Source organism: Heteronotia binoei, chromosome 1 (assembly GCF_032191835.1).
Source record: "Heteronotia binoei isolate CCM8104 ecotype False Entrance Well chromosome 1, APGP_CSIRO_Hbin_v1, whole genome shotgun sequence".
NCBI lineage: Eukaryota > Metazoa > Chordata > Lepidosauria > Squamata > Gekkonidae > Heteronotia > Heteronotia binoei.
The window spans coordinates 265092023-265114789 of NC_083223.1; the positions used below are offsets into that span (position 1 = coordinate 265092023).

Genomic DNA, 22767 nt, shown 5'->3' on the forward strand with positions numbered 1-22767 from the left:
CCTGTATTCTTGGTGCTTGGGGTGGGAGGGGCACAGTGGGAAGGCTTCTAGTGTCCTGGCTCCACTGGTGGACCTCCTGATGGCACTTGGGTTTTTTGGCCACTGTGTGACACAGTGTTGGAGTGGATGGCCCATTGGCCTGATCCAACTTGGCTTCTCTTATGTTGTTAAAACTACATCCCAAACATTTACCCCATAGGCTAGAATACCCTAAACCTCTCAGAGCCTTCACCCTTGCCCAGTTAAATGTTCTTCCATCTGCTCTTCTTGAAGGGAGAGTTGCTCAAATTCTGTATGAGCAACGTCTCTGCCCAGGCCACTCAGATATGGTGGAGACAACCAAGCATGTTTTATTGTACTGTCAATTTTACCAGAATATTCAAAATATTTATATTGCTCCAGTTTTATCTGATTTCCCAGGCAGAACCAATTTTTCTCTCCTTCTTAAAGATTATTGCAATGAAATGACCCTTAAAGTAGTCAGATTTTGTACTCAGGCATGTTTATTTAAACAAGTGTCTTAACGTTTTAACCCAGTCTTACATTTTATGTTTAGTCTGTCGAGTAGTTAAGATAGGGAACCAATGTAAATGTTTGCTGACAACTTTGATTCCTAATTCTGATCTCAGACCATAATAAATTTGACTGGGGCTTTTTTTGTAGCAGGAACTCCTTTGCATATTAGGCCACACACACCTGATGTAGCCAATCCTCCAAGAACTTACAGGGCTTTTAGTACAGGGCCTACTGTAAGCTCCAGGAGGATTAGCTACAACAGGGTGTGTGTGGCCTAATATGCAAAGGAGCTCCTGCTACAAAAAAGCCCTGGACTTATTTAGAACAAAGCAGGAGTACCTTTAAGACTTACTTAGAACAAAGTCCAGTAGTACCTTTAAGACCAACAAACTTTTATTCAGAATGTAAGCTTTTGCGTGCATGCACACTTCTTCAGACGAGAAATGAGGTACAGTAAGCAGAGCTTCATATGCTTGTGGGGTTTAGAATGCAAAGTGGTACAAAGTTAAAATTCAATATCAGAATAGTGAAATTAACAAATTCAGAAAACCTTTGATCTGGGTTGCATTAGCATGGGAAACCAATAAAACAGCAACGTGTGAGAATGTCTGTTAATTATTCTATTGCTGATTAACCTGGGTCAAAATGAGGACATTTCTTTCCCAGAAGTTTTTCCTGTCCAACTAATTTTACCTTTTAACATGTAACATAAATACAGGGGTGGGAGTCTAGCAGGAGCTCCTTTTCATATTAGGCCACACACCCCTGATGTAGCCAATCCTCCAAGAGCTTACAAGGCTCTTTTTTGTAAGCTCTTGGAGCATTGGTTACATCAGGGGTGTGTGGCCTAATATGCAAAGGAGCTCCTGCTAGAATTCCACCCCTGCATAAATATATACATCATTCTCGTTTGCCATTAGAAAAAAAATACATTAAAATATAGTGGAGGGTTTAGTATATGTAATGAGATAAACAGCCAATATCCCTTGTTTGAGTATGTCAGTACAAAAACATTATTCTGATACACTATCCTAAAAGAGAGATACATTGGAATACTGTGGATATATAGCCATATTTGGTAAAAGTGGGTTTAGCATATGCAGGGCTCTTTTTCTAGCAGGAGCTCCTCTGCATATTAGGCCACGCCCCCCTGATGTAGCCAATCCTCCTGGAGCTTACAGTAGGCCCTGTACTAAGAGCCCTCTCAGCTCTTGGAGGATTGTTTACATTAGGGAGCCTGGCCTAATATGCAGAGGAGCTCCTGCTAGAAAAAGAGCCCTGAGCATATGTAATGAGATAAAAAAACCAATATCCCTGTTCAGTCCTGGGGAGGTGTTTGTTCTGAGTTTCATAACAATTTGTAATTCAGCACTCCTGCAGCTACAGGGTGGCTAGAGTTAGTTGGAGGGACGAGCATCAGTGATTCCCATTTACCCACCCTTTGGGCCTCCTCCTGGCTGGCATCGTAGCTGTCAGAGCCTCTCTCGCTCCCTGAGCCTCCCTTTTAACTTCCACCTTGTAATGGCACAGACCCAGAGCCAACCTCTGACTCATTTGGGAGACACTCTTGGAGGGAGAGTCCTGTCCTTGCTAATGGGGAGATCCCCATTTCTCTCTCAGGGCATCCAGTCCCATCCGGCCTCCCATTCCCCTGCCCTCCCCAGCTGGGTGGGACCAGCCTCTTGGGGGCAGTAGTACATGCTTCTGCATTATTGTGAAGTCAGTTCCATGCTCAGCTATATAAAACACAGGAAAATGCACTCCTCATACAATTCACTGTCTGGGGCAAGTGATGCTCTGTATTCTTGGTGCTGGGGGGGGGGGGTAACAGTGGGAGGGCTTCTAGTGTCTTGGCTCCACTGATGGACCTCCTGATGGCACCTGGTTTTCTTGGCCACTGTGTGACACAGAGTGTTGGACTGGATGGGCCTTTGGTCTGATCCAACATGGCTTCTCTTATGTTCTTAGCCACAGCATGTTGTTTGAACTCTCTGTCTGGGGCAGTGATCCTCTGTGTTCTTGGTGTTTGGGGGGGGGGCAACAGTGGGAGGGCTTCTAGTGTCCTGGCCCCACTGATGGACCTCCTGATGGCACCTGGTTTTCTTGGCCACTGTGTGACACAGAGTGTTGGACTGGATGGGCCTTTGGTCTGATCCAACATGGCTTCTCTTATGTTGAGGGGAGGGACTGTGGCTCAGTGGTAGAGCATCTGCTTAGTAAGCAGAAGGTCCCAGGTTCAATCCCTGGCATCTTCAACTAAAAAGGGTCCAGGCAAATAGGCGTGAAAAACCTCAGCTTGAGACCGTGGAGAGCCGCTGCCAGTCTGAGTAGACAATACTGACTTTGATTGACCGAGGGTCTAATTCAGTACAAGGCAGCTTCATTTAGGGGAGGGACTGTGGCTCATTGGTAGATCATCTGCTTGGTAAGCAGAAGGTCCCAGGTTCAATCCCCAGCATCTCCAACTAAAAAGGGTCCAGGCAAGTAGGTGCGAAAAACCTCAGCTTGAGACCCTGGAGAGCCGCTGCCAGTCTGAGTAGACAAGACTGACTTGGATGGACTGAAGGTGTGATTCAGTAGAAGGCAGCTTCATGTGTTCGTATGTTCATGTTCAGTGTTTAAGCTCATGTGCCCCAGTCATATCATTTCTTCTGCCCTGCCTGGGAGGTGGCCAAATGCTGACTGACTTTAGCATGACTCCAGTGTAGTTATTCCTTGAGCTGGCATACGTATTCCTCTGGCGAAACCACAGGAAAGGTGGAGGAGGGAGCTCACTGTTCTCCTACGAGTTGCAAAATGCTGTGGGGTTTGGGACTTTGCAGCAGTTGGAAGGGAGAGAAAGCCACTGAGGCCTGCAGATATTTCTCTTACTGCAAACAAAAAGTAGTTTAGGCACAGCTGATAGGTTCCCAGGTGTCATAAGCTGCTTTCTGTAGTAGGGGTTTCCAGACTTGGTTGAAATGTTCTACTAGTGACGGTGATGGTGAATACCGAGATAAATATCTGCTGGAATAGGATTGTGTGCTTATGGGCAAGGCAGCGAAAGGGAGCCACTCGCAGACAGGGATTTCTGAATTCTTTTGGGGCTCATCGCATTGGATCTTCGGTCCAATCCTTTGGAAACTTGGGAGGGTAATTTGGGGAGAGGGACCAGATGCTATGCTGAAAATCTGGTGCCTCTACCTCAAAAAGCAGCCCTCCCCGAGCCCCAGATATCCGCAGATTGATTTTCCATTATACCCTATGGGAATCGGTCTCCATAGGTCATAATGGAGTGCCCAGCAGACTGTCAAGCGTGCAGTTTTCAATGACGAGTCAAGTGGATACAAAACTACGTTTATTGATAGACTGATATGCTCTTTGGTACAGGTTCTTGAGAGCGATGCCAGAAATACATTGCTACATTACTTTTAAGATGTACTTCAAAGGATTCCCAAAGGTGGGGGCGAGCGGTGCACTCTAACACATAAACTATCATAAACGTCTACATTCTCACAATGTTATCAGTATTTTGTCCTTGCTTTCCCCAGATGTCTCACACTCCCGGACAGGAATGTATGGGAAGGTGTTGATTACTCTTTCTCAGGTTTCTCTCTATTCTACTTCACAAGCAATAAAGCAAGAAGGGGGAGGGGGAAAGAATAACAGAGCTAACATACCTTGGTCCCCCATGATATTTCACAGACCAGATTTATGGGGGACCCTAAAACAACTAATTACCTGTGGAATTCTACCATGCTTGACAGAAGACATTCCCCCCTCCCCCCCACCGCTTTCTGAAGACCCTGAAGTGGGGGGGGCCCTCTAAACCGGGAGATCCCCTGCCCCCACCTGGGGATTGGCAACCCTAGTCTTGAGGGTCCCACAAGGGGTTCAAATAGAGACGACAGGCTTCAGCAGAAAAGAATTTATTTAAGTAGTTCGAACTTCAGAGCGGAAAGCGACAGCAAAGCCACAAAGAAAAGCTGAAAGGCAGCTCAGCTGGGGCTCTTTTGGGCGGTCCCTTTAAACCAGATTGCCCAACAGAGCCCACCAAGGAGGTGATCCTATGGGGTTCAGGTCTGTTGGACCCAAAAAATGTCGAGGTTTCTGAAAAATCCTGGATCTGAATTTTTCACCAGTGTTGGGATCCAGATTTGTTTTTTTCTGGAATCCCCAATTTTTTCCAGATCCAATAGACCCAGACCAAAAGATACCAAGGAAAAAAAATGCACACCTCTAATCTAGACTAAGATTCCAACGCTCAACAAAAAATCTGCACAAATTACAAAATTCTAATCTAGAAGAAGAAGAAGAAGAAGAAGAAGACTGCAGATTTATATCCCACCCTTCACTCTGAATCTCAGAGTGGCTCACAATCTCCTTTATCTTCCTCCCCCCACAACAGACACCCTGTGAGGTGGGTGGAGCTGAGAGAGCTCTCCCAGAAGCTGCCCTTTCAAGGACAGCTCTGCAAGAGCTATGGCTAACCCAAGGCCATTCCAGCCATCGCTCTGGCAGAGGTCGTCCTTGAAAGGGCAGCTGCTGTGAGAGCCCTCTCAGCCCCACCCACCTCACAGGGTGTCTGTTGTGGGGGGGAGAAGATATAGGAGATTGTGAGCCGCTCTGAGTCTCTGATTCAGAGAGAAGGGCGGGGTATAAATCTGCAGTCTTCTTCTTCTAAATACCTCCTTCTTAAGTCCCTGTATATTATACTAAAATACTCCCATTGGCTGTGCACTTTCTATGTTTTATCTAAATTGGTTTGTTTTGATCTATGCTGGCCATGGGCTGTAATAATAATAAATTGAAACGGTGTGCATACCTGTTGTATCAACTTGGTTACGTATTTTACGTTGTTATAGGCTTCCTGTGTGTAACTCTGCCATACAATACAGAATAGCTATAACCAGGGCTTTTTCTGAGCAGGAACGCACAGGAATGCAGTTCCGGCTGGCTTGGCATCAGGGGGTGTGGCCTAATATGCAAATGAGCTTATGCTGGGCTTTTCCTACAGAAATGCCCCATGCTGAAGATTGGTGATGTCAGGGGGTCTGGCCTAATATGAAAATAAGTTCCTGCTGGGCTTTTTCTACAAAAAAGAACAGAATGCAAGTGTGCATAGGCCATGAGACAGAACAGAGCGCCTGACGTGTTTTGGCAAACAGCCTTCAACCGAGGCTCACCTTATAAACATAACCAGTATGGGCACATCAAAATAGAACACAGTGACCCAGTTTAATGACTAAATTAATGAGCTCCGTATAACAAAAACACTAGGCAATAATCTCATCCACGTCTGGATATCACTGGCCAAAATAGTAGAGTGCGTTGCGACTCTACTAATTACCTTTCATGAGGTCATGCTCCAATCTGAGTCAGCCATCAGAGAGAAATGTGGAGATAAAATCCCTCCTTCTGCAAGCCTTCCTTCAGGCCTAATCTCAAACCTTCCCAGAGAAAGAAATGGCACTGCCCAGATGTGAAGGCAGCGCTGAGTTTTTATATGAATGAGGAAACGCCTTTAGGACACGGGTGTCAAACTGATTTGTTACGAGGGCCGGGCTTGACATAAAAGAGACTTTGTCAGGCCAGGCCATGGGTGTCATAAAATATAATGCCATATAATGAAGATATAAGGAGCCCCCTGGCACAGAGTGGTAAAGCTGCAGTACTGCAGTCCTAAGCTCTGCTCACAACCTGAGTTCGATCCCAGCGGAAGCTGGGTTCAGGTAGTCGGCTCAAGGTTGACTCAGCCTTTCATCCTTCCAAGGTTGGTAAAATGAGTCCCCAGCTTGCTGGGGGGGGGGAGTGTAGATGACTGGGGAAGGCAACGGCAAACCACCCTGTAAAAAAAAAAGTCTGCCGTGAAAACGTCATGTTGCAGAGTTGGAAACGATTGGTGCTTGCACAGGGGACTACCTTTACCTTTAGTGAAGATATGAACTTTATAAAGGGCACAAACGCAATTAAAAGATTTTTTTTTAATTTAAAATAAACATGCTTGAGCCATTAGCATGCTTGCAATATTTTGTTTAATGGTCTCTGAATAACCGAGACCTCTTCCTCTGAATTATTGCATCAAAATCTGGAGACGACGTCTGCGGTGTAGCAATCTTGACTATGCTGTTCAGGTGTGCATCTGTAAGTTGCAAACCTACTTTTGATTTGTTGACACTCCTAACAGAAATCTCATGGTCACTGCTTTGAGCCTAAGACCCAGAGGGAAACGTGAAATGCCTGGGCATTGTGAGCTTTTGTCCATAAGTTGCTTCAGATATTGCAAAATATTTGAAGCAGGAGTGCTATCTTCTAAGCAAATGTTAAGGTTTTTTTAAAAAAAATCTTTGATTGTGTTTGTCTGTGTCCTTTATAAAGTTTGTATTGCCACTACCTGGTGTTACATTTTGTGATGCCCGTGGCCCTGGCCTGACAAGGTCTCATTTATGTCAGATCCAGCCCTCGTAACAAATGAGTTCGACATCCCTACACTAAGGGATACACTCTTTTTCTATATCCTATTAAGACTGTTCTACCCTGGACCTCCAGATAATGCAGTGTTTGTTCACTTACCTTGAATTTCCCTCCTTGCTGGTCCTAGAGTGAAATACTCTTAACACACCAGACTCGCATTCCCACAGGGAGAACCCAGAGAAGACTTCTGCAAACGATCTTTTGAGTGTCTAGTTGTAGGCTTCAACAGTTCGAGCCTGGTTGGTGTTCTCCCCTGTGCCTCTGTTTCATCTATGTTGCTACATTCGCTTTCTTGTGGATGGTTATTTGCAGTTAGTGTGGTTCATTAGGCTCGATTTATTGGCTGCCCTTCCCTGGGAGCAGGGCTCAGGGTGGCTTACATGAAAGATAAATACAGTAGATAATAGAACAACATTAAAATACTAGAAACATCAGCACTAAAAATAATATAACCGATGACAGAAGAGGTTCAGTAGAAGATGACTGCAAATTTATACCCCGCCCTTCTCTCTGAATCAGAGACTCAGAGCAGCTCACAATCTCCTATATCTTCTGCCCCCACAACAGACACCCTGTGATGTGGGCAATGTTCCCTTTAAGCTGCAGAGTCTTGTGAGCAAAAATTCTACTTTGTAAGCTACTGGCATTAAAGTTGTGAGTTAGTGTGCTCTGGGGTCAGTTTTCCTGAGCTAAGACAGAAACGTGTGAGCTGGAGGGTAAAAATCTGTGAGCTAGCTCACACTAACTCAGCTTAGAGGGAACACTGGATGTGAGTGGGGCTGAGAGAGCTCTCACAGCAGCTGCCCTTTCAAGGACAACTCCTGCAATAGCTATGGCTGACCCAAGGCCATTCCAGCAGCTACAAGTGGAGGAGTGAGGAATCAAATCCGGTTCTCTGCGCACTTAACCACTACACCAAACTGGCTCTCACCTACCAGCACCCTGGGAGGTGGCTATGTGGAGGAATGGGGGTGGGGAGGTTGGAGGACATGGGGTAGTTTATGGGTATTTGCTAATTGCTCCTCTCTTAATTGCTTCTGGACCTGTATGGGAAATTTGGGGGGAGAATCGCAGTTGAGTCTGATGCGTTACAGACTGTTCCATTTACGATTATGGAAATTAGCCACGGCAAGGTGAGCCTCCGATGGCCAATTTCTTGATCCTCTGGACCGGTGGTCCCCAACCTTTTTGGCACTATGGACCGGTTTTGTGGAAGACAAATTTTCCACTGACCGGGGGTGGGGGGGTGGTGGGGAGGGGATGGTTTCTGGATGATAAAATAGTGCACTTTATCTCTATTAGTTTGGTGTGGTGGTTAAGTGCACGGACTCTTATCTGGGAGAACCGGGTTTGATTCCTCCACTTGCAGCTGCTGGAATGGCCTTGGGTCAGCCATAGCTTTCATAGGAGTTGTCCTTGAAAGGGCAGCTGCTGTAAGAGCTCTCTCAGCCCCGCCCACCTCACAGGGTGTCTGTTGTGGGGGAAGAAGATAAAGGAGATTGTAGGCTGCTCTGAGACTATCCTTGAAAGGGCAGCTTCTGGGAGAGCTCTTTCAGCCCCACCCACCTCACAGGGTGTCTGTTGTGGGGGAGGAAGGGAAAGGAGATTGTGAGCCGCTCTGAGACTCTTCGGAGTGGAAGGCGGGATATAAATCCAGTATCTTCATCTACCTCACAGGGTGTCTGTTGTGTGTGTGTGTGGGGGGGGGAAGGTAAAGGAGATTGTGAGGCGCTCTGAGACTCTTCGGAGTGGAGGGCGGGATATAAATCCAGTATCTTCATCTACCTCACAGGGTGTCTGTTGTGTGTGTGTGGGGGGGAGGTAAAGGAGATTGTGAGCCGCTCTGAGACTCTTCGGAGTGGAAGGCGGGATATAAATCCAATATCTTCATTTACCTCACAGGGTGTCTGTTGTGGGGGAGGAAGGTAAAGGAGATTGTGAGCCGCTCTGAGATTCAGAGTGGAGGGCAGGATTTAAATCCAGTGCCGTCATCGTCGTCTTCTTATTATTACTACATTGCAATATAGCAGGGGTAGCCAACGGTAGCTCTCCAAATGTGTTTTTGCCTACAACTCCCATCAGCCCCAGCCATTGGCCATGCTGGCTGGGGCTGATGGGAGTTGTAGGCAAAAAAAACATCTAGCGAGCTACCGTTGGCCACCCCTGCAATATGGAATGAAATACTACTTACGACCCAGTTGCTCTCAAGCAATGGACCGGACCGGCCCACAGACCGGAGGTTGGGGGACCCCTGCTCTGGACCCCAGCTCTTTTTGGGCTTTGACATTCCTCATTAGTTCCTGTTCCCTCTCCCTGTAGATCCCTGTTATTCATCGTGCCAAGGCCATCTCTAAGAAACCCATCTCCTTGATCGCCAGCCCATGGACTTCTCCCATCTGGATGAAAACCAACAACGACTGGAAGGGGAACGGGGTCTCTGAAGGGGGAGGCAGGCAACAAAATTCACAAGACATGGGCCAACTATTTTGTCAGGTAAATGGACTGGAGGGGGAAGGGGGTGCAGTCTCTCCCACGGGCGCCGTGGTTGGAGACCCCCAACCTAGCGGGCACTGTTCACTATTTTTCATAGAAAGCAGAAAGATCCCTAGGCTAGCATATGAGGCACTGGATTTTTTAGGCAGGAGACGAGGCCGCTTTAGTAGAAGAAAACATCTTCCAGGTTTGTGTCTGGTCACAGTTGCCTGCAGTCCCATCCTGACCTGTCCCCGGTGTAATAAGGATGCTGCCTTTGTGGAAAGGGAAGTATGGGCAGGGGTGGAGTTCTAGCAGGAGCTCCTTTGCATATTAGGCCGCACACCTCTGATGTAGCCAATCCTCCAAGAGCTTGCAAAAAAGAGCTTTGTAAGCTCTTAATAATAATAATATTGGAGGATTGGCTACATTAGGGGTGTGTGGCCTAATATGCAAAGGAGCTCCTGCTAGAATTCCACCCCTGAGTGTGGGCCAAATTATTTGTGACGTTGGAAATCTGTGATGGCGGGCAACATACAGGTCACGACCTTTTGTTGCCTTCCGGGGTTTAAAGCAGCTGGGGACCGGGAAGGATTTCTGATCAGGGACCCTATGTGTTTGTATGGGGGGGTGGGGCAGGTTAAGCTTCCTCTCCTCTTCCCTGGCTTCAGTTCAACTCATGGTCCCCTTGACTACTATTTGCAGTTAAATTATATGTCAGGAAAATCTGAAGTTGGAGCTTTAAGGTTTGGGGGTCTACAGGCTAGGTTCCAGACTGAAGTGCTTTGCATTAGCCCTGAACTAGCTTATAATTATAAATGACAAAACAAAATTCAAGTCCAATCGCACCACAATATTTTCAGTGGATAAGCTATCGTGAGTCAAAGAAGAAGACTGCAGATTTATACCCCATCCTTCTCTCTGAATCAGAGACTCAGAGCAGCTCACAATCTCCTATATCTTCTTCTCCACAACAGACACCCTGTGAGGTGGGTGGCGCTGAGAGGGCTCTCACAGCAGCTACCCTTTCAAGGACAATCCTGCTAGAGCTATGGCTGACCCAAGGCCATTCCAGCAGGTGCAAGTGGAGGAATGGGGAATCAAACCCGGTTCTCCCAGATAAGAGAAGAAGAAGAAGACGACTGCAGATGTATACCCCGCCCTTCTCTCTGAATCAGAGTCTCAGAATAGCTCACCATCTCCTTTATCTTCTCCCCCACAACGGACACCCTGTGAGGCGGGTGGGGGCTGAGAGAGCTCTGACAGAAGCTGCCTTTTCAAGGACAACTCCTGCGAGAGCTATGGCTGACCCAAGGCCATTCCAGCAGCTGCAAGTGGAGGAGTGGGGAATCAAACCCGGTTCTCCCAGAAACGAGTCTGCACACTTAACCACTACACCAAGCTGGCTCACTTAGTCCCGATCTGATGAAGTGAACTCTGACTCACAAAGGTGTGTGTGTGGGGGGGGTATTTTTGTAGTTTTGTGTGTGTGCGCGCGCGTGTATGCGTGTGCACACCTGGAAAACATGGCAAGCTCTGGTGTCTGGGCCTGGAAGATATCCGGACAGGTGGCTGAGCAAAGCCTGCCCCTGACTGCTGGTATTCCAAGTAAGTCTCCCATCCAAGCATCCTTGCCAGAGTTGGCCCTGCTTAGCTTCTGAGATCTAACAAGGCTGGGCTTGCCTGGGCTGTCCAGGTCAGGGCAAAGGCTGGAAAATGCTGTTGATCTGAAAGTGCTGCTAGACCCAAATTAACACAGGCTACCCACCTGAAATTATTGCATGCCAGCAGTCGGTCTACCTCTGTGTTAGACTGGGAATATGACTGGCCCAGCCCCAGCCAGTGAGTTTGATGACCAAGAGAGGACTCAAACCTAGGTCCCCCTGCTGCTACTACACACTGTGAGAAACAGACAAATCCCTGTTCTATGGGTTATATCCAGGGCTTTTTTTTTTTGCCGCAGGCACTCCTTTGCCTATTAGGCCACGCCCCCTGATGTAGCCAATCCTCCAAGCGCTTACAGGGCTCTTCGTACAGGGCCTGCTGGAAGCACCAGGAGGATTGGCTACATCAGGGGGGCGTGGCCTAATAGCCAAAGGAGCTCCTGCTAGAATTCCATCCCTGGGCCACGCCCCCCTGATGCAGCCAATCCTCCAAGAGCTGACAGGGCTCTTCTTACAGGGCCTGCTGGAAGCACCAGGAGGATTGGCTACATCAGGGGGGCGTGGCCTAATAGCCAAAGGAGCTCCTGCTAGAATTCATCCCTGGGCCACGCCCCCCTGATGCAGCCAATCCTCCAAGAGCTGACAGGGCTCTTCTTACAGTGGCCTGCTGGAAGCACCAGGAGGATTGCTACATCAGGGGGCGTGGCCTAATATCCAAAGGAGCTCCTGCTAGAATTCCATCCCTGGGCCACGCCCCCCTGATGCAGCCAATCCTCCAAGAGCTGACAGGGCTCTTCTTACAGGGCCTGCTGGAAGCACCAGGAGGATTGGCTACATCAGGGGGCGTGGCCTAATATCCAAAGGAGCTCCTGCTAGAATTCCATCCCTGGGCCACGCCCCCCTGATGCAGCCAATCCTCCAAGAACTGACAGGGCTCTTCTTACACGGCCTGCTGGAAGCACCAGGAGGATTGGCTACGTCAGGGGGGCGTGGCCTAATAGCCAAAGGAGCTCCTGCTAGAATTCCATCCCTGGGCCACGCCCCCCCTGATGCAGCCAATCCTCCAAGAGCTGACAGGGCTCTTCTTACAGGGCCTGCTGGAAGCACCAGGAGGATTGGCTACGTCAGGGGGGCGTGCCTAATAGCCAAGGAGCTCCTGCTAGAATTCCATCCCTGGGCCATGCCCCCCTGATGCAGCCAATCCTCCAAGAGCTGACAGGCTCTTCTTACAGGGCCTCCTACTGTAAGCTCTTGGAGAATTGGCTACATCAGGGGGGCCTGGCCTAATAGGCAAAGGAGCGCCTGCTAGAATTTCACCCTTCATTCAACACTAATGCCAGCATCAACAATATTAACAGGGCTTTTTTTTTTGTAGCAGAAACTCCTTTGCCTATTAGGCCACACCCGCCTGATGTAGCCAATCCTCCACGAGTTTACAGGGCTCTTCTTACAGGGGCCTACTGTAAGCTCTTGGAGGACTGGCTACATCAAGGGGGGTGTGGGCCTAGTATGCAAAGGAGTTCCTGCTACAACAAAAGGCCCTGGTACGATCTTAAAAAAAGGATAAAAGACAGAAGGGAAAGGGAAAGGACTCAAAAGCAACAAGAAAACGGGAAGGGGGAATAGAGATTAAGAATTTAAGGAGGAGGGGAGATTTGTTTTTAAACCATGGTGTGAATGCTGGAAGGTGGCAAGTTCCAACACAGAGTGTCAGCAAGAGAGGAAGTGAGGGGGGCTGGAAAACAGAGGGTCCCAAGGAAAAGTTCTGGTGCAGAGAGAAGGCAAATAGGAAAAGAGAAAAGAATGGACTGTAAATAGGAGGCAATTAAGCCATGGAAGTTTCATGGCCAAGCGTAGCAGATGAACGATTCCATCCGCTCAGTATGCTGCATGTAGACAAAAATGGATCAAAGCAACTGTGAATTTGGATTTCAGGCATTCCAGTAGAAAGCCTGGAGCCCGTTGAGAAAACGAGGCACAAGCCCTCTGGAGTGGTAACATTAAACCAGGTAGCTGCTCAACTGGTGTCCCTATCCAGAGCTCTGAAGGGTCAAGATTTTAGATCGGGATAAAAACATGAACTCCAGATTTTGTGATGAACTTGCCCTGAAGATTGCAAGCTGTTGGGATTTCAGTGCTGATGAGATTTCCAAGGCACTGAAGGACAGTCTGCCAAGTCCAATTCAAGAAATATCTAGGGACTTCGGGGGTGGAGCCAGAAGACTTTGGGGGTGGAGCCGGGAACAAGATTGTGACAAGCATAACTGAACGCCAAAGGGAGTTCTGGCCATCACATTTAAAGGGACCCACACACCTTTTCAATGCCTTCCCTCCATTGGAAATAATGAAGGATAGGGGCACCTTCTTCTGGGGCTCATAGAATTAGACCCCCTGGCCGAATCTTTTGAAACTTGGAGGGTATTTTGGGGTGAGGTGTCCAGATGCTATGCTGCAAATTTTGTGCCTCTACCTCAAAAAACAGCCTCACCCAGATACCTGCGGATCAATTCTCCATTATACCCTATGGGAATAGGAATAATGGAGTGCCCAGCAGACATTTCCCCCCCCCCCTCTTTCTGATGACCCTGAAGCAGGGGGAGGGCCTCCAAACCGGGGGATCCCCTGCCCCCACCTGGGGATTGAGTAACACAAAGAATAACGTGGAAAAGTGAAGCAGGAACGAAGCCCGAAGGCATCCACGAAAAACCAGCCTCAATTATGAAAATATTTATATAAATTACTTCCTGCATAAGCAGCAATACTTATAATAAATACAATTGCAAAATACCCCGAACCCAAAGTTCCTTTCATTCAGTAGCAAAGTTCATTTCTTAGTCATGAAGTCTGGGGAAATCCTTGACAAGCAGTTTCAACAGTCCTTTCAGCAAGGAAGGCGTATAGCCGAAAAACAGCGCAACGCTATTTCGCCTCGGCAGCACAGCGCAACAGCGCTATTCTTGAATTGAACTCGGCGACCCTACCTTCAAGACTCAAGCAGGGGAGTGTCTGCCGTATCCAGGGCTATCAAGACACAGATGTCCCCAGTGAACTGACCAGCTTCTTAAAGCCTCAGATGAAACAGGGCTATACGCACTTCCCTGTAGCGTTGTCGCGCTCTGTGTCGCCGATGCGAAATAGCGTTGTGCTGCCTTTCGTCTACACACCTCCTTGCTGAAAGGGCGGTTGAAAGCTTGGACTTCTACTTCACGGCTTGTCGAGGATTTCCCCGGATTTCCATTGCTAAGAGATGAACTTTGCTACTGAATGAAAGGACTTTGGGTTCGGGGTATTTTGCAATTGTATCTATTATAAGTATCGTCGCTTAGGCAGGAAGTAATTTATATAATTTTTTGTCATAATTGAGGCCGGTTTTGCTTCTGCCGTTGACACGGCGATTGCAGTAAGGTACGAATCAATTAAAAGGACCGAGGAGACGCTGAGTAGGATTTCAAAATTTTGGCTGACAACTGCTGTAAAGGGCAGCTTTGTCCCAGATCCAGGAAAAAACAGAACGCTCCTGCTTCCGTTTAAATAACAATCTTGGCAAGCATGAACTAAAGGTCAACCTTAATGGCACCCACTTACACGTAGCCATACGTCCAAGTACCTTGGCATTACCCTCGACAGGATCTTTGAACTATAAACACCTTGCCAATGTAGCAGTGGAAATATGCATGTGAAACAACATTCCCCAACAATTATGTGGTACGACTTGGGGTGTGTCTGCTACAACACTTAGACATGTGGCCCGGGTTACATATTTTATATTATTATGTGCTCCCTGTGTGTAACTCTGCCATACGATACATAAATGATAATAGGCATGGAAGACATAAGCAAGGAGAAAAGTTAGCAAAGAAGGTACAGGGGAGAAATTAAATGAGCTGTGGAGCTAAGAACGAAGAAGGGATACAAATCAGAAAGAACAGAACTACGACTACGAAGACTGGGAGGTGTGAGAGAGTTTTGCAGCAGCAGCCCTCCCCACAAAGACACATTGAACCCCCCCCCCCTCTTTTCTCTGAGAGCCAGTTTAGTGTAGTGGTTAAGTGCGTAGGCTCTTATCTGGGAGAACCAGGTTTGGTTTCCCACTCCTCCACTTGCATCTGCTGGAATGGCCTTGGGTCAGCCATAGCTCTCGCAGGGGTTGTCCTTGAAAGGGCAGCTGCTGTAAAAAGCTCTCTCAGCCCCACTTACCTCACAGGGTGTCTGTTGTGGGAGGGGAGAGAAGGTAAAGGAGATTGTGACCGCTCTGAGATTCGGAGTATAGGGGCAGGATATAAATCCAATATCATAACCTTTCTTTCTTTCTTTCTTTCTTTCTTTCTTTCTTTCTTTCTTTCTTCTCTTTCTTTCTTTCTTCTTCTTTCTTTCTTTCTTTCTTTCTTTCTTTCTTTCTTTCTTTCTTTCTTTCTTTCTCTTCTTTCTCTTCTCTCTCTCTCTCTCTCTCTCTCTCTCTCTCTCTTCTCTCTCTCTCTCTCTTTCTTTCTTTCTCCTCTCTCTCTCTCTTTCTCTCTCTCTCTCTTTCTCTCTCTCTCTCTTTCTCTCTCTCTCTCTTTCTCTCTCTCTCTCTTTCTCTCTCTCTCTCTTTCTCTCTCTCTTTCTCTCTCTCTCGCTTTCTCTCTCTCTTTCTCTCTCGCTTTCTCGCTCTCGCTTTCTCTCTCTCTCTTTGTTTCCCTTTCTTTCGCTTTCTCTCTCTCTTTCTCTCTCTCTTTCTCTCTCTCTTTCTTTCTCTCTTTCTCTTTCTCTCTCTCTCTCTCTCTCTCTCTCTTTCTTTCTTTCTTTTTCTTCTCCTCCTACTCCTTCCCCTCCTTCTCCTTCTCCTCCTTCTCCCCCTGTTCCAGGTTTCTTGACGAGTATGCCAAGCGCAATTTGACTTTCTGGGCATTAACAGCCGAGAATGAGCCCAATGCTGGATTGATCAATGGTTATCCCTTCCAGTGCTTGGGGTTCACCCCTGAGCAGCAGCGGGACTTCATCGCGCTGGATCTGGGCCCCGCCCTGGCGAACAGCTCTCATAAGGACATCCGGCTCATCATCCTGGATGACAACCGAGTGCATCTGCCTCATTGGGCGAAAGTGGTGAGTACTGCAGATCCTGCCAGTCAGAGCTGTTTGCATGCAGTGCCCCCTGCAGGAACCAGGAACGGCGAGCAGAAGTCAGCTTACGGAGTGCAGCTTTTGAAAAGGAGGAGAGAAAGAAGCGGCTTTCTAGTCCATGAGGTAAAAGCCTGATGAACTCTCGGAAGTCCCCAAGGATGGCAAGTTTCTAGTCCTCGTTGTGATGAAGAAGACATTGGATTTATATTCCGCCCTCCACTCAAGAGTCTCAGAGCGGCTCACAATCTCCTTTATCTCCCTCCCCCACAGAAGACACCCTGTGAGGTGGGTGGGGCTGAGAGGACTCTCACAGCAGCTGCCCTTTCAAGGACAACCTCTGCCAGAGCTATGAGATGTTTGGTAGTGCACAGCTAATGTCTTGCTGAATCCACAGAAGTTGGTAGGGTTTGGGGGGGCGGGGTTTGCCAGTTTGGTGTAGTGGTTAAGTGTGCGGACTCTTATCTGGGAGAACCGGGTTTGATTCCCCACTCCTCCACTTGCACCTGCTAGCATGGCCTTGGGTCAGCCATAGCTCTGGCAGAGGTTGTCCTTGAAAGGGCAGCTGCTGCGAGAGCTCTCTCATCCCCACCCACCTCACAGGGTGTTTGTTGTGTGTGTGTGTGTGGGGGGGGGAAGTAAAGGACATTGTGGCCACTCTAAGATGCTGAGATTCAGAGTATAGGGTGGGATATCAATCCAATATCAATATCTTCTTTTCAGATACATTTTATTGAAATGTACTGAACACAATACGAGAATTGTGGACATTCAATGAAATTGCTGAGCAGTCAGGTTAGAACTGATAAAAGGAAGTCCTTCTTCACCAAAAAGGTGATTAATATGTGGAATTCACTGCCACAGGAGGTAGCGGCAGCTACAAGCATAGCCAGCTTCAAGAAGGGATTGGGTAAACATGGAGCAGAGGTCTATCAGTGGCTATTAGCCACAGCTTATCGTCGGAACTCTCTGCCTGGGCAGTGATGCACCGTATTCTGGGTGCTTGGGGGGGAACAGTGAGGGGGCTTCTAGCGTCCTGGCCCCACTGTTGGACCTCCTGATGGCACTTGGTTTCTTTGGCCACTGTGTGACGCAGAGTGTTTGACTGGATGGGCCATTGGCCTGATCCAACATGGCTTCTCTTATGTTCTTATTAGCTGTCTTCCATAGTCCTGCTGACCTCTTCATTGGCATTTATCAGGTTACAGATACCAGGTGGAATTGATTGTATCCATGTTTGCAACCACTCATTTCCTAGATTGAAATTGCAGATTTTTTGTTGAGTCTTGGAACCTTAGGGATTAGGGGGTTTGCATTTTTTTTTTTCTTGGTATCTATTGGTTTGGGTCTATTGGATCTTGAAAAAATTGGGGATTCCAGAAAAAAATCTGGATCTCAACACTGGTAAAATATTCGAATCCAGGATTTTTCAGAAACCTCAAATTTTTTCGGGTTCGATAGACCTGAACGCCACAAGATCACCTCCTTTGGTGGGCTCTGTTGTGATTGTGTTATGTTTTTAACGGAATCACAAAACATCAAGTAGGAGCCGTGAAAGTACGTAAACATAAATTTACAGTGCTAACACAGTGCTAAATTTACAGTCCACTCAGTTCCACCTCCCCCACCTCACAGGGTGTCTGTTGTGGGGGAGGAAGATAAAGGAGATTCTGAGTCACTCTGAGATTCGGAGTGGAGGGCGGGATATAAATCCAATATCTTCATCTACCTCACAGGGTGTCTGTTGTGGGGGAGGGAGATAAAGGAGATTGTGAGTCGCTCTGAGATTCGAGAGTGGAGAGCGGGATATAAATCCAATATCTTCATCTACCTCACAGGGTGTCTGTTGTGGGGGAGGGAGATAAAGGAGATTGTGAGTCGCTCTGAGATTCAGAGTGGAGAGCGGGATATAAATCCAATATCTTCATCTACCTCACAGGGTGTCTGTTGTGGGGGAGGGAGATAAAGGAGATTGTGAGTCACTCTGAGATTTGGAGTGGAGAGCGGGATATAAATCCAATATCTTCATCTACCTCACAGGGTGTCTGTTGTGGGGGAGGGAGATAAAGGAGATTGTGAGTCACTCTGAGATTTGGAGTGGAGAGCGGGATATAAATCCAATATCTTCATCTACCTCACAGGGTGTCTGTTGTGGGGGAGGGAGATAAAGGAGATTGTGTTTCGCTCTGAGATTCAGAGTGGAGAGCGGGATATAAATCCAGTACCATCTTCTTCTAATAGGCACAGGGCCACAGTGCCCTGTATGGGGTTCTCTGACTACTGGGGCCAGAGTAAACCTTTTCAGGTGCATGGCAGAAAAGTGGTGTATAAGTATTTTACATAAATAAATAAATGCAAAATAGTTCCCCCCCCCGCCAAATAAAGTGGAGTTGGGCAAACGATTCTGGATGGATACCGGCTGCAAAACTCAGCTTTACTTGGTTTAAAATTGCAATTGCTTTATTGCAGAATCACTCCCCCTGTACACAAATGAGAGTATAAAATGCTGCCCTTCATGTGAGTGCGGATAGTATCTTGCCTCCAGGGGTCCAAGCAGTTTTTGAAAATGGCTTTTGGCCCATCTTCACCCAAAGATTAATTGATGTGTGGAAGTCACTGTTAGAGGAAATGGTGGTGGCTACAAGCATAGTTTCAAGAGGGGACTGGAGAAACATCTGGAGTAGAGGTCCATCAGTGGCATTTAGCTACAAGGTATAGATGGAACACTCTGTCTGGGGCAGTGATGCTCTTGGTGCTTTGAGGGCAACAGTGGGAGGGCTACTAGTGTCCTGGCCCCTCTGATGGACCCCCATGATGGCACTTGGGTTTTTTTGGCCACTGTGTGACACAGAGTGTTGGAGTGGATGGGGCACTGGCCTGATCCAACATGACTTCTCTTATGTTCTTATGGCCACTGTGTGACACAGAGTGTTGGAGTGGATGGGGCACTGGCCTGATCCAACATGGCTTCTCTTATGTTCTTATGGCCACTGTGTGACACAGAGTGTTGGAGTGGATGGGCCATTGGCCTGATCCAACATGGCTTCTCTTATGTTCTTATGGCCACTGTGTGAGACAGAGTGTTGAACTGGATGGGCCATTGGCCTGATCCAACATGGCTTCTCTTATGTTCTTATGGCCACTGTGTGACACAGAGTGTTGGGCTGGATGGGCCATTGGCCTGATCCAACATGGCTTCTCTTATGTTCTTATGGCCACTGTGTGAGACAGAGTGTTGAACTGGATGGGCCATTGGCCTGATCCAACATGGCTTCTCTTATGTTCTTATGGCCACTGTGTGACACAGAGTGTTGGGCTGGATGGGCCATTGGCCTGATCCAACATGGCTTCTCTTATGTTCTTATGGCCACTATGTGACACAGAGTGTTGGAGTGGATGGGGCACTGGCCTGATCCAACATGACTTCTCTTATGTTCTTATGGCCACTGTGTGACACAGAGTGTTGGAGTGGATGGGGCACTGGCCTGATCCAACATGACTTCTCTTATGTTCTTATGGCCACTGTGTGACACAGAGTGTTGGAGTGGATGGGGCACTGGCCTGATCCAACATGGCTTCTCTTATGTTCTTATGGCCACTGTGTGACACAGAGTGTTGGAGTGGATGGGGCACTGGCCTGATCCAACATGACTTCTCTTATGTTCTTATGGCCACTGTGTGACACAGAGTGTTGGAGTGGATGGGCCATTGGCCTGATCCAATATGGCTTCTCTTATGTTCTTATGGCCACTGTGTGACACAGAGTGTTGGAGTGGATGGGGCACTGGCCTGATCCAACATGACTTTTCTTATGTTCCTTGCTGTGCTTAGCTGTGGTCCTTTCTCTTCTTTTTTTCAAGCTTCTCATTTCCTGTAGCAACATTTGATTAAGGTTTGATCTCATGGGATTGAAGTGTCTTAGCACACCCCTTCTTTTTCTGCCCAGGTGCTGAGCGAGGATAGCGAGGCTCATCGCTATATCCACGGCATCGGCCTTCATTGGTACCTCGACTTCATCGCTCCCATCGATGACACGGTGGGACTCACCAACCAGATGTTCCCGGACTACTTCCTGCTCTCCACTGAGGCCTGTGCCGGCTCACAGTTCTGGGAGAGGGACGTGATTCTTGGAAGCTGGGATCGGGGGAATCAGTATAGCCGGAGCATCATGGCGGTACGAGTTGTGATGGGGAAGAGAGAAGGAAACGGCCTGGCCAGGCTTTCGCCTCTCACTTTCTCTTTTCTAGGGGTCTGTTCTAGGATCTAGGGGTCTTAGTGGACCGTATGCTGAAGATGAGTCAATAGTGTGATGCGATGGCTAAAAAGGCAAATGCAGTATTGGGCTACATAGTGTCCAGATCACATGAAGTGGTGGTATCACTTTGCTCTGCTCTGGTAAGACCTCAGCTGGAGTATAGTGCTCAATTTTGAGCACCACATTTTCAGAAGGGTATAGAGCGTTTCCAGAGGAGGGCAACAAAAATGGAGACCGAGTCTTATGAGGAAAAGTTGAAGGAGTTGCGCATGTTTATCCTGGAGGTGATAGGATCACCATCTTCCAAGTACTTCAAGGGCTATCCTATAGAGGATGGTGCGGAATTGTTTTCTGTGGCCCCAGAAGGTAGAACCAGAACCAACGGGTTGAAATTAAATCAAGAGTTTCCGACTCAACATTAGAAAGAACTTCTTGACCGTTAGAGCGGTTCCTCAGTGGAACAGGCTTCCTCAGGAGGTGCTGAGCTCTCCTTTGGAGGTTTTGAAACAGAGGCTAGATGGCCATCGGACAGCGATGAAAATCTTGTGAATTTAGGGGGAGGTGTTTGTGAATTCCCTGCATTGTGCAGGGGGTTGGACTAGAATGATCCTGGAGGTCCCTTCCAACTCTATGATTCTAATCCTGGCTCTTTCCTCCTCCCTCCTGCAGAACCTTAACCACAATGTCATAGGCTGGATTGACTGGAACCTGGCCCTGGATTTGGAAGGGGGCCCCAACTGGGTTCAGAACTATGTGGACAGCCCGATCATTGTTGACGTAGCCAGCGACACTTTCTACAAGCAGCCCATGTTTTACCACATGGCACATTTCAGGTGAGGTGGAGCGGTGTTGCTGAGGTTCTCACAGAAGTGTCAAGAGTTCCAGGAAACAAGGCAGAGAAGAGGAATATGGGGATCTGTCAATGCTGAGATAGTTTAATAGGCCATAAGTGAACGGCTACCCAGAAAGGCCTTGGTAGTTCACTCCCCTTAAACAAGAGGCCTCCATTTTTATGGATACAATTTCACATCTGCATTTGATGGATTTCTAATTACTACAATGACCCTACAAGTTTCGGCCCCTAAGGGCCTTCCTTAGTGGTCAGTTAAAAATATACCAAAACCCACATCCAAGAATGAAATGGCAGACAGCCAGGTGTTGCTTCTTGTATGATGTGTGGTTACTTACTTTGAGGTGTGGTGACCAGAATTGCGCAAAGTAAGTCATATCTGGACAGAAGAAGAAGAATTGCAGATTTATACCCCACCCTTCTCTCTGAATCAGAGACTCAGAGCGGCTTACAATCTCCTATATCTTTCCCCCCCCCCCCCCGCCACAACAGACACCCTATGAAGTGGGTGGGGCTGAGAGGGCTCTCACAGCAGCTGCCCTATCAAGGACAACCTCTGCCAGAGCTATGGCTGAACCAAGGCCATTCCAGCAGGTGTAAGTGGTGGAGTGGGGAATCAAACCCAGTTCTCACAGATAAGAGTCCACGCACTGTACCACTACACCAAACTGGCTCTCTAAGACTGATTGAACCTCTGTTCCATATTTTTATCCAATCCCCTCTTGAAGCTGGCTATGCTTGTAGCCGCCACCATCTCCTGTGGCAGTAAATTCCACATGTTAATCACCCTTTGGATGAAGAAGTACTTCCTTTTATCTGTTTTAACCTGACTGCTCAGCAATTTCATTGAATGCCCACGAGTTCTTGTATTGTGAGAAAGGGAGAAAAGTACTTCTTTCTCTACTTTCTCCATCCCATGCATAATCTTGTAAACCTCTATCATGTCACCCCGCAGTCAACGTTTCTCCAGGCTAAAGAGCCCCAAGCGTTTTAACCTTTCTTCATAGGGAAAGTGTTCCAAACCTTTAATCATTCTAGTTGCCCTTTTCTGCACTTTTTCCAATGCTATAATATTCTTTTTGAGGTGTGGTGACCAGAATTGCATACTATACTCCAAATGAGTACACCATCAAAAGTTGCTTAGTAACATTCTGATATAGGCAGCTGGGCCCTCCACTACACAGCATAATAGAGGAGTACAGATGAAAAAAGGCACAGATACAAAACAGTCAAGTAAGATGTAGATAGCAGCCCCATGGCGCAGAGTGGTAAAGCTGCAGTACTGCAGTCCAAGCTCTCTGCTCACAACCTGAGTTCGATCCTGGCAGAAGCTGGGTTCAGGTAGCAGGCTCAAAGTTAACTCAGCCTTCCATCCTTCCGATGTCAGTAAAATGAGTATTCAGCTTGCTGGAGGGAAAGTATAGATGACTGGGGAAGGCAATGGCAAGCCACCCCATAAA

The 22767-nt window shown here is 47.6% G+C and overlaps 1 protein-coding gene and 1 non-coding gene across 2 annotated transcripts in view; both read left to right on the plus strand.

The window, feature by feature from the left end:
• LOC132583609 (lysosomal acid glucosylceramidase-like) overlaps window positions 1-22767 on the plus strand; it is a 99144-nt gene that overhangs the window by 70957 nt on the left and 5420 nt on the right. Inside the window, 5 exon segments of the mRNA XM_060255233.1 lie at window positions 9289-9384; window positions 9386-9462; window positions 15950-16187; window positions 20149-20376; window positions 21127-21290. Coding sequence (XP_060111216.1) covers window positions 9289-9384; window positions 9386-9462; window positions 15950-16187; window positions 20149-20376; window positions 21127-21290 — 803 coding nt within the window.
• Window positions 2698-2771, plus strand: TRNAT-AGU (transfer RNA threonine (anticodon AGU)). Its single transcript has one exon. It is a non-coding gene; the product is annotated as a tRNA-Thr (tRNA).